The following is a 12,630-nucleotide window of genomic DNA, read 5'->3' as shown; positions in this document are numbered from 1 at the left end:
CGTGCATGGTTTCAAAAGTTGTTTGAAGTGATGTCAAGCTTTGGCTTTAATAGATCAGCAACAGATCATACACTTTTTATAAAGAAAACTAGCTTTGGCATAGTTGTTATGGTGATATATGTGGATGACATCATTCTTACAGGAGATGATGTGAAATCTTCAAAAATACTTTGTTACAAAAGACCTTGGTTCACTCAGGTATTTTCTGGGTATAGAAGTTGCTAGGAGTCGTGAAGGGATGGTTTTGTCTCAACGGAAGTATGTTCTTGGCTTATTAAAAGAAACGGGCATGTTGGGAGCTAAACCAACAAATATTCCCATGGACCATAAAGTTCAGTTGTTTGAAGAAGGGTCAAAACCAGTTGATAGCAAAAGCCATCGCTCCCTAGTAGGGAAGTTATTATATGTAACTGTGACCGGGCCTGATATTGCTTTAGCAATAAGCAAAGTTAGCCAGTTTATGGACAAACCAACTGAGGTACACTGGAATGCAGCCATAATAATTCTCAGATATCTAAAATCCTCTCCTGGAAAAGGATTATTGTTCAGGAAAGGTGGAACTCTGGAGATAGTAGCCTATTCTGATGCTGACTATGCTGGATCTGTAGTAGATAAAAAATCTACCATAGGATTCTGTGTGTTTTTGGGAGACAACTTGATTTCATGGAGAAATAATAAACAAAATGTGGTTTCCAGGTCGAGTGCAGAATCAAAATATCGGGTTATGGCCCAAACAGCTGCTGAATTGATGTGGGTTCGCACTGTTCTTCATGATCTCCAGGTGAAGGTTTCCTCTCCAATGACCATGATGTGCGATAACAAAGCGGCAACATATATAGCAAACAATCCTGTCTTTCATGAGAGAACAAAGCACATTGAGGTTGATTGCCACTATGTAAGAGATATGATTCAAGCTGGTCATATCACTACCAAGTACCTAAAGTCAGAAGACCAAGTTGCATATATGTTTACAAAGCCTCTTGCTAGGCCAAATTTCTCAAAATGTTGTGACAAGCTGATCATGATTGATATCTATGCTCCAGCTTGAGGGAGAGTGTGGGGAATAGGTTATTTCTTGTTTAAGTTCTTTCATATTAGAGGTTTTTTGAAATTTTGTTCTTATAAGGACTTAGATGTAATTTCTCCTTTTAGCCTCTCTCTATTTAATATAGAGAGAAGCCCTAATCAACGAGTTGACGAGTTTTCTATTCTCCAGCCGTCTCTCTCTCTCTCTCTCCCTCTCTCTCTCTCTCTACACACACAGGTGGCTGTGCATCGCATCCTCTTCTACAGTCTTTAAACCACTCGAGCATCTTGCATGTGAATGCAAATAGTACAATTTTATATGATTACAGCATTGTGCATTTAGCACTGTTCGAGGTCGCACGACCGTCTCATCCGATCATCGCAGTACTAGCGTGTAGTGCACGACTACAAGTACTCTAGGATGAAAGCGGTATAACTTCTCAATAAGAGCCTCATCAGAAGGGTTTTACAAAGATGTAATGCTTCTCAAACTATACTTTGACATTCTTTATCTTTTGAAACAACCAACAGCTTATGCCAACATTTGGCATGCGATTTTCTAGAATCTCATCCGCCATTGGGATATCTACATGCCTCGTATTACTTGATATCGACATCGATAGACGGGATACAGTTTTCTCAACAGAACCCCCGCTAAGAAGTTTGCTGGAAGCCCAATTCGGGATCACCCGAGATATGCCGAATACGCGAACAAAACCAGTCAATCACATCCTTCCAAATGCTTTGATTTGGGCAGTCTTTGATGCTTTTGCGCAGCTTCCTAAATCTCAAGTCTACTATGCAGGAACTACGTATACAAAGAGCCAGGATTCTTGCGAGGTATCCCTCTTCTTAGACGAGGATGTATCGCTAGCTCCCGACTGAACTCTTGTCGCAAAAGGGAAAGTGGTAGATGTCTCTTGCATCCTCCACGAGGATGCCTCAAAAGCGTATGCAATAAGCGAAAACCTGAGCGTCATCTGCAATAGCAAGGCAGTAACAACCAAGGTTTTAAAACCCGTGACTTGGAACTCGACTCGTTTTTTATTGACTCGTGACTCGGCGGGTCAACTCGGTGACTCGGGCAGGGTTTTGTTAACTTTTGATTTTAAAAGAAAAACAATCTATAATTTGTCTCAAACCATGTTTTTCAGTAAACATATAGTCTAAAGAGTTGACAAAATAAAAAATTGCAAGTTCAGAGTAGAAAAAGTACAAACTTCTTCATAACAAGGTCACATGGAAAGATCAAGTTACATGAAGAAGCTGATGAACCATAATACAATTACAGCAAAAGATAAATAGAAATAAAAACGACATTAATGAATACCTTAAATTCAAAGGTGATTAGCTTATTAAGCCAAAGCATGCTGCTCATATTTGACTCAGGTTTAGCTAGATGAATATTGATTGTCCCCAGCTAGAAGCCTAGAACCTCTAGGTTGGAAGAAATGGTTAGAAGCGGCAGGACAAAGAAGGGACCAAGCAAGGGAAATGCTGTCACATGGATACATGTACAAGCATATTGTACAAGATCAGCACAACTGGTATGATATGGGTGTTTCTGTCAAAAAATAAGGATGCCAGGGTACAAATTGTTATGCACAGGTGTGGGTGTAGGTATATTTAAGATTGCAAAAAAAGAAATTCACAAGAATATGAAGATACAGAATTTCAAACTTTGTACAAGAATATATTTTTATATACAATGAAGGATATGATATGAGTGCATAAAGTGAGAGGTGTATTTAAGATTGCAAATAGAGAAAATTCACAAGAATATGAAGATAAGCAAATACAAACTTTGTACAAAAATGTATTTTTATATACAATGAAGGATATGATATGTGTTCATAAAACAACACTCAAAGGCACCCAACACCAAAACATGAAGTACAAGCACCGATACGTGTATGCTTCACTTTTTTGTTAGATCTTTGAATCATTTTTTTTGCCAATATGTTTAATCAATACATAAAGATTGATAGATTATTGTATCTTTGAATTGGTTTGTCTTGTAATTTATTACTTATTACTGAACTGTTATTTTGAAATACCCAAAAAATCAAATTTCAAATATCCCAAAACTCGGCCGAGTCAGACAGAGTCAGGCCGAGTCAAGGCAAGCCGAGTTTACCCTACCGGGTTGACTTGCTGGAGGGCCGAGCTGAGTCACCGAGTTGACTCGGCGAGTTTTAAAACCTTGATAACAACACATATGCAAAAGCAAGAGCCTGGGCGCAAAGCGTGACGACAAAGTAAAGATTGTAAGCAGGAGTGCAACACAAAACCTTTGCGCAATGCACAACGGTAAAATAAAGACTGTAAGCAGGAGTGCAACGCAAAACCTTTGCGCAATGCGCAACGACAAAGTAAAGACTGTAAGCAGGAGTGCAACGCAAAACCTTTGCGCAATGCGCGATGACAAAGTAAAGACTGTAAGCAGGAGTGCAACACAAAACCTTTGGGCAATGCGCGACGGCAAAATAAAGACTGTAAGCAAGAATGCAACGCAAAACCTTTGCGTAATGCGCGACGACAAAGTAAATACTGACAGAAAGTAAATGACAAGGATCGTGAATCCGCGTCCTTGAGTTAAATGCATACTCGTATAAATATATATATTTATTTAATAATCCTTTTTAATTAATTAAACTTAATTCAATTGTCCAAGTCTTCCGTGCAATCTTCTGCTACCTTGAAGAGTTGCGAGCTTGCTGGTGTTTGCGTGTGTAAACAATTGACGGCTCGGGTCACGGAGCGCGAGCGAGATCCGTCGTACGAACTGCAAAAGCGACAGTCTTAGCACGCTAACACCAAAAATAGAAGGTCAGGGATACTGCCGTTGTCCTGACGTGAAGGAAGCAGAGGTAGGGGCATCATGCCCCTGCGCACCTACTATCAGCGCAAGAAGTAGGGGCTGCGAGCCCCTTATAACCTGCTGTCAACAAACAACGAGGAAGCAGGGGGTTGCATCCCTGCCCTCATAAAGCGAGGGTAGGCAGGGCTACGCCCTTGCCTGACAAAGTAGAAGAGAGGTAGGGGGCTTCGCCCCTGCCTGTCGAACATGCACGGAGGCAGGGGCTTGGCCCCTGCCTGAAGAAATGCGAACAGGCGCGGGGCGAAGCCCCCGCTTGATGCCAGAGAAGAGCAAGGCAAAGGGGCTTGCCCCTGCCTGTCGAAAAACAGCGGGGGCGATGCCCCTGCCTAAAGAGAGAAGAGGCACAGGGAGGGGGCTCGACCTCTCTCCCTGCCGCAACAAGGAGCAGGGAGGGGCTCGACCCCCTCCTCTGTCAAAACAAAGAGCAGGGAGAGGGCTCAACCCCTCCCCTTCCGTAACAGGGAGCACAGAGGAGGCTCAGCCGCTCCCCTGCCGGAAAAGAAGCAGGGAGGGGTTGGGCCCCTCCCGTGCTAAAGGTGGTGCAGGGAGCAGGGGGGGCTTGACCCCTCCCCTACCGTAACAAGAAGCCGAGAGCAGGGAGGGGAGCTCGATCCCCTCCCCTGTCGTAACTGGGGGCAGGGAGGGGGCTCGACCCCTCCCTTGCCGTAACAGGGAGCAGGGAGGGGGCTCGACCCCCTCCCCTACCTACAAGGGTGCAGGGAGGGACTGGACCCCTCCCCTGCAACCAAAGGGCATCGGGAGAGGGCTTCGCCCCTCACTTACTAAACACGGCGCAGGGAGGGGCTCGACCCCTCCCTCGCTGAAAAGAGTCGTAGGGAGGGGGCTTTGCCCCTCCCTTGTGATTTAGGGCAGCAGGGAGGCGACTCGACCCCTTCGCTACGCAACAAAAAGATGAGGGAGAAAGAGAGTGGATCGGGGGAGAGACGAGAGAGCAAAGAGGGGAAAAGGGCGTACCTGGGGAGACTGCCGGAGAGGAGCTCACCGGAGAAAGGAAGTCGCCGGACGGAGGGGGTCGTCGGTGTCGGTGCTTGGCAACACAGAGAAGAGAGAGACGAGAGGGCGAGAGGCGGTGAGGGGGGTTTTGTAACCCTTCTCCTGCCTGCCTCGCTGTCTCTTAATGACAGCGAGAGGCGGTGGCCTCGGGTTGGGTCTGGATCCGGCCCGAATCAATTCAAAATTTTTTTTGGGTATTTTACAGTACGACTACTGATAATATAAGATCTAAGCATTAAAGAGTACTTTTCACATGTACCTAATGTGTTTATTCTAGATGATACGGATGTCTACTTGAAATTAGAGTGAAATATGATATAATATTTCACAGTATTTTGATGACAATTTTTTTCATTTCAATTAGCTCTACAGTTTGGATGCAATTAGTTTTCCTACTCCTTGGGTTTTATGCATTCTATAAATTTTCCACATTTCTTAATTATTGGGGGAGAATGTTAGTGGAATATTCTTCTTTTTTATCATATTTATATATTTCTTTAGATGCACCTGAAAATTTCCCTACATTATGCGAAAAAAGGCATCCCATGAATAACATTTAATTTTTTCCCCCTATACATTTCTTGTTTTCTTGATTTTATGTGCAATGTCTAGGCTTAGAACACACCTAGGTGAGAGAAAACCGGGTGCCTTCACTCACCCGGTGTTAGACATACAGGGGTATTATCATCTTTTCATTCACAAGGGCATTGTTGTCATTTTATGTACTTTATGTGCATCTGTCGCTTTATGTAGAGGTGCGTGCCATATGTTTTTCTCTTTCGTAGCATCACATGTATAAGGTTGCTATTGATGTAGGTCATAAGGGCATAGTCATTTTTGGCTTAAATGTCCTGAATATATATGATTTGTAATGAGGTGGGATATCTCATAACACATTAAGGTTACTTTGGCTGCAGCAGCTTTTCTCTCCTGAGGCTCTTCCTCATTGACTCCATGATACCTGCTTCATTGAACTATGTAGGCTAAGGTAGGCCTAGCCTACTAGCTCAGTAATGCTGGTATTTCTTATTTGTGCTCCAACACATAGATGACTAGATGTGAAAAATTGAAAAAATGGCAGAATTTCAGTTTTTTTCTTCTACTGTTAGTAATAAGGTGCATAACATTATTTTTAGGCAGTTCATCAATGCAGGTTGTCTGTGATCTGCCACCAAGCATAACTCCACGGAGTTGCTTAACATATTTTCTACTTCACATTAGCATGCTTTCAATGTATGAGTTGTTTTTGCTTTTCCATTTTATATGTTATTCTTGTAATCTTGTAATTATTTTAAGGGTAACTTTTGTTGGCATTCCGTTGGTTGTCTTTCAACCTAACTTCCACTTCTCATAATAAACTGTCATTCCAAAAAGAAAAAAAATGTTATCTTCTGATGGATATTTAAACCCTTAGGGTCTGCTTTGTTAGGAAATCTCTTTCATCTTGGCTCTTTCTTCTTTACAAATTGCAATTGTTACAAAAGGATTTTGGTTACATGATGTGCCTCACTATAGCTTCACTTGATTTTGCTCATGTAATGTACTCAGCTAATTTATGCATGCACGTTCTACTCAGCCAGTTATTCATGTTTGAGCTTGGGTTCTATCCTGAGTTAAACATTGTTTTGGCCTCATTTCTCTTCCAATAATCATGTTTAACAAAAATATGTATTCAATTGCCTTACCTTGAACAATTTAGCTGTAGCAGCATCAACAAAATCAAAATATGTAAAAGATTAGCTGATTAGATATATTGAGCAGGCCCACACTTGAGAGTATGTGTAGACGTTATCTGAACTTCTATGGAACTTTTCTTAAAAGATGGATTTAAATTTAACTAAGTGATTGTCTTTGACTTTCCTCTAGGTGACTCCTTTACCGGTATGGCATGGAAAAGGTTATCGTTCCCTTGGTTTTCGTTTTGGGAATATTTGTTACATTAGGTAAAGTGATTTAATTCAGTTAGTAAATTGAATGTGTTGAAGTGATACAATGTTGCCTATGTTGCTTTCTATATGAAAAATGTAGCTTCAGTTATTCTGGCATGCCCTAAGACTGACCCATGATCATGTCTAAGGGTTTTTGTTGCCAGGCCTTTGTGAATCAAATAAACCTGATTATAATATCACGTATTTTCACCAAGGTTTTAAAACCCGTGACTCGGAACTCGACTCGTTCTTTATTGACTCGTGACTCGGCGGGTCAACTCGGTGACTCGGACCGGGTTTTGTTAACTTTTGATTTTAAAAGAAAAACAATATATAATTTGTCTCAAACCATGTTTTTCAGTAAACATATAGTCTAAAGAGTTGACAATAAAAAATTGCAAGTTCAGGGTAGAAAAAGTACAAACTTCTTCATAACAAGGTCACATGGAAAGATCAAGTTACATGAAGAAACTTCTTCATAACAAGCATGTCTTTGGTATTCAATGAAGGCCCCATGTAACTGAGTCTAGAAACATACTTAAACTCAAGTTTCTAAATAGAATGGTTTAGGAATTTCAGCTAAACTTCTCCACAAGACACCCTAGCTTTTGTTAGCTTTCCTTTCTAGTGATCTCACCTCATTGAGAACAGAAACACATCATCTTGCATAAAAAGCCAGATTGAATTAGTTGCAACAAGGTAAAACAACAATAAGAGAATGAATCACCAGAAGAAATTCCAATTATGACCAAGGGAAATGCTGTCACATGGATACATGTACAAGCATACTGTACAAGATCATCACAACTGGTATGATATGGGTGTTTCTGTCAAAAAATAAGGATGACAGGGTACAGATTGTTATGCAAAGGTGTGATATAGACTTTGTACAAAATGTATTTTTATATACAATGAAGGATATGATATGTGTTCATAAAACAACACTCAAAGACACCCAACACCAGAACATGAAGTACAAGCACTGATACGTGTATGCTTCACTTTTTTGTTAGATCTTTGAAATTTGAATCATTTTTTTTGCCAATATGTTTAATCAACACATAAAGATTGATAGATTATTGTATCTTTGAACTGGTTTGTCTTGTAATTTATTATTTATTATTAAACTGTTATTTTGAAATACCCAAAAAATCAAATTTCAAATATCCCAGAACTCGGCCGAGTCAGACCGAGTCAATGCCGAGTCAAGGCCAGCCGAGTTTACCCTGCTGGGTTGACTCGCTGGAGGGCCGAGCCCAGCCGAGTCAACCGAGTCACCGAGTTGACTCGGCGAGTTTTAAAACCATGATTTTCACTCTTATTTAAATTTGTGATTTTCAAAAATTTGGCTAAGTCTGGGAGAAAACTCGTTTGAACCTCGATTTTAGACCGTTGTTTTTTAGTTTGGGCTTGGCCCAGGTCTCATCGACAAGGTCGAGACGAGCCAATCAAAGCGCGAGAAAAACTTTTTTTCTTGATCTTTAATTTCAAGCGAAATTCGGGTTATTTTCGGGCGAAATTTTGAATTTGATATTTGTGTAATATGTCGTTGGATGCGTCTTGGGATTCTGAGCGCAATAATATTTTATTTTCATTAATTCGGGCTACGGTTGGCCCGAAAATCACATTTTTTTTCAAAAATTGAGTAGTTTGTCGAACTGGATCCGAAGTAGATCAGATTGGATCAAATGCTTATGATCCGAATTATTATGGATTTGGATCTTATTTAAGACCCATTTTAATCTGGATTTAATCCAGATCTTGATCCGATTTCGTTTTGGGTATGGGTTTGGATTTTGGATTCGGATCCAAACCCAAATCCATGTCCAATAAAAATGTAGTTGTAAATTTAGTTTAAAGCTTTAAATTATAGCTAAATAGAGTTAGAAAGACTTCTAAGGTAATTAAAACAACTTTTGGAAATTTGAAATTATTTAATTAAATTATATTAATTCCGAAAATTTATTTTAGGGCAGAGTAGGACTTCTTAAAAGAGTCATTATTCTTACCTAAGAGAGGTTAAGAGAGAGTTTTAAAAAGAATTGGAAAGTTTTAGAAAAGTCAACATAGAGGAGTTGAATTTTTTTGGAAACTTGAGAAGGGAGTTTCAAAAATTTGGAAACTCTCCTTTCTCCAGCCCATTTAGAGAGGGATGGAGAAGGAGGGGGGGCTCACCTCCCTCTCACTCTATTTAAGAAAAAAAAGGGGAAGGAAAAGAAAGGGAGGGAGAGAGAAAGAGAAGAGGAAGGAGGAAGAAGTAGAGGACGAGGAGGATCTTCTCCACCACCCACGTTTTTGCACCTCAGCCCCAATTTTTCTTCGATTTTTGCAAAGGTACAGGTCTCCTCTCTTGGGTCAAGTGAGATATTGAGTGTAGAGGGGTTCCATGTATTTTTTTCTGATTTTCCCCAATTTGTTGCAAGAAATGGACTTGTCTACCTTCCTTGGTATTTTCATTAAAGGCTTAATGGATAAATATGACCGTGGTCTATTTTGGTTTTCAGCGGTAGGTCAGTGGGTTCTTGTGGTCGTAATTTATTTATGTACAATGCTCAATACATGAAACTTAAGATAGAGTCATATTTTTATGTTGTGCGATGTGTTAAACTTATGATTGACTTTTCATACTCGTACATACATAAAATTTTGCTAGTGGTTAAATATGTATATTTTGGTTGCTGTGTAGATTTTGCTGATGAATTTCCTGTATCATGAAGTTGCATATTTCCTTTCTGTAGCGGCAGAATGTGATTTTTTTTTAATCTGTTTGTTTTCTTTTCACATCATGTGACTTCACTTTCAACGGTGTTCTGTTTGTTTTCTTTTCACATCATGTGACTTCACTCTCAACGGTGTTCTGCTTGAAATTATATTGGTCATCTGGTTGCTTTTTGTGTAATGCCCCTTTCATTGCTAATCAAAATAGGTGCATGTGGTATTTAGAATCATAGTCAATAAGTGCTAAACATGCTAATATATATACATCACTGCTCTGTTAGGGTGGATCTATCTCACAACAGCGCTTCAACATCCACTTCATTTCAGCAAATAGCTAAATGAAAAAATTTGGTCTCACATATGACCATTGGTGGCAGAAGTTCAGTCAAGGATATACCATTATAATCCTATACGAGATGCCTTTCCTTTTGATGGAGTATAATGGAAGGAATGAAAGTAGGTGCCACCATGAGTTTCATTAGGAATATCTTAACTAGAATGTTGTAAACACTTCCAGGTTAATAACATATTCACAGGATTATTCAACTATCTTGGTTGAAGAACCATCAAAGAGAAGTTACAGAGGGCCTGTTCTTTGTATGTTTACACAGGTGTATTGCCTTGGGCTGTTTTTACTTGCCAATTTTGTTGCTCGCAAGAATAATACTTTACAATAATTCCCTAGGTTTCTTAAGGACACTTTTTGGAATCAAGACAAGGTGACTTTTCTGTTTTAGAGGCAGGCATTTCAGGCATCATTTTACATATTTTAAGAGAGGCATTGCTGGGGAATTGTATTAGTCTAGCACAACATCATTAGAGCTGACTGCCAGGCCCTGGCAGCAGCCTACACAGGCCCTGACAGGGCCAGGCCTGGGCTGGCCTGACAGTCCAGTGTTGGACCCAGTAGGGCCCCTGCCAGGCCTGCACAGGCCCAGCCTGTGCAGGGTACCCTGACCCCTCCCAGCTGAGTCGACTCAGCTCGGACTGTGCCAATGGCTCCAGCCGAGTGGGGCTCGAGTGGGGCTGCACTCAGTCCAATATATATATATATATATATATATCTTCCTCAGTTATGCATTTCCAGATTTGTAATTAAATTAAATTTGGCTTTGTGCATGAAAAAAAAATGGGATTTTCACATGTATTCAAAAAGAAGGAAACTTCTAATTTTGGTATATGATTTTTTTTCAAGGTGTTTAACAGGGATTGAAAAAAAATATATGTATATATATGTATGTTGCCACATGAATGTATGAAATTGCCTATGGTGTTAGATAGAGTGGTATGCATGTAAAAGGATAAAAATTTTGCATACTTGCACTCTGGTATATCGTGCTTAATCAAAGTGTTACTACACAATTGTTCTTATGTGCACGAGCATTCTTGAAATCAATGTAATTTGCATGCGAGTAATCATTTGAATTTTCATATGCTTAAAATGGACATGCTATGCTGAATTTAAGTGTTAATATAAGGTTGTTTTCTTATGCATAAGCATACATGAAATTGATACGTTGTTGCATGTAAATAATCGCATGAGTGTTCGCATGTTTTAAGGGAAATGATTCATGAATGAAACTATACACGTGGATTAAATGAAAACATGCAATTAGTATGAATATGTGAACTCATGTACAAACATATGTATATTGTTGTTACATGCACATCCTTAAATTGGCATGAATGAATGTACATTGAGAAGCATTTAAAAAGAATGCATAGTGGCATTGTCATTCATGATTTTTGCATATGAATGCATCGATGATCGAAATGAATCATCGTGGGCTCGGTGGGTCTCGAGCTGTGGTTTGCTTCTTCTTTTCCTTATTTTAAATGCATCGCAAAAATCAAACTAATGTTGTTGCACTGTTCTATGCTTTTCCGCGGGCGGTGGTCCCGTGATGGTTCTCGCAAGGGAATATGCGAGCTTTTGCCTTTGTTTGCATGTTGAATTGCAAATGAAAGAAATGAGATAATAATAATTGTTGAGATTAAGAGGTTTTAAGTTTAAGGTTTCTTAAAAGTAGGTGATTTGATATTTCTTGTTTAATGAGGGACTTGCATGTAATTTTTTATATTGGCCTCTCTCTATTTAACATAGAGATAGCCCTAATCAAGGTTGACGAGTTTTCTCATCTCACTGCCGTCTTCTCTCTCTCTCTCCCTCTGCCTCGGTTCCTATGCATCTTATTGGAATTTCTATATGGTATTAGAGCGGTAGATCTCGGGAGCGTGATCAATCGTGATCGATCTACACCAACAAAAGGCTGAAAAAAGGGTTGGAAACAGGTTTGCACATTTATTTATTTTTGCACAGATTTGATAACAGATCTGGTGTCTGACTAAGGTCATGACACAGATCTGTCATCAGATCTAAAGGACACGGTGACTGCGTGTCATCAGGATCGGGATATGACAAAGTTGAATGGTGCGCAGAAGAAACAAAAGTTTCTTTTTGTGTGGAAGTAAAGAAAACCTATATTGATATGTAGCAGTTTTGGATCTGGATGTTGAAAGTTGGTCTTGCCGTAAATCCTGTGTTGTGGAGTTTTTTTAATTTGTCGTGATTTCTGTGTTTGGGAGCAGCTGTCGTGATTTCTGTGTTGGTTTTTTTTTGTGCTCATATTATCTTTGGTTGCGAACCTGGATGCCGAGTTCGACGTGGTTCTATTTTTCTCAGATCTCATTTCTTGTGCTGTTTTTTTTTTGTGCTCTTTGGTCGTGAACTTGGATGCCGAGTTCGACGTGGTTCTGTTTATTTTTTTTAGATCTTATTTTCTGATCTGATCTATCATCGTCTCTGATTTGGGTTGAATAACCCTGTGTAGTCATGAAAGAGGCTGTCGTATGAGGGTGAAATACATTGTTTTTGTTGCTGACGTGATTTTATCCCTGATGTGGGTTGAACAACTTTGGGTGGTCGTGGAAATTGACTGACGCAAGATCATGAAATATGTTGCTCTTGTGTTAGTTGGCGTGTGGTTAATGAATATTCCAAATTTTAATCCTAAGTGATTAAGAGAGTGAATCTGTTTTTTTTTGCAGCAGTATTAGCATCAA

General features: G+C 39.8%; 1 protein-coding gene across 4 annotated transcripts in view; it reads left to right on the top strand.

Moving 5' to 3' along the window:
* The window catches only part of LOC149830011 (Metallo-hydrolase/oxidoreductase superfamily protein), a 159,502-nt gene that overhangs the window by 64,228 nt on the left and 82,644 nt on the right, over positions 1-12,630 (top strand). For all 4 annotated transcript variants that reach the window (XM_090015676.1, XM_090015675.1, XM_090015674.1 and 1 more), the window contains exon 8: positions 6,788-6,864. In XM_090015676.1, the coding sequence (XP_089871802.1) occupies positions 6,788-6,864 (77 nt within the window). The remainder of the gene's footprint in view (positions 1-6,787; positions 6,865-12,630) is intronic.

Source organism: Nuphar pumila, chromosome 8 (assembly GCF_984573655.1).
Source record: "Nuphar pumila chromosome 8, dmNupPumi1.hap1.1, whole genome shotgun sequence".
Lineage (NCBI taxonomy): Eukaryota > Viridiplantae > Streptophyta > Magnoliopsida > Nymphaeales > Nymphaeaceae > Nuphar > Nuphar pumila.
Note: the sequence above shows the minus strand (reverse complement) of the source record. Positions and strands in the feature narration are given on the sequence as shown.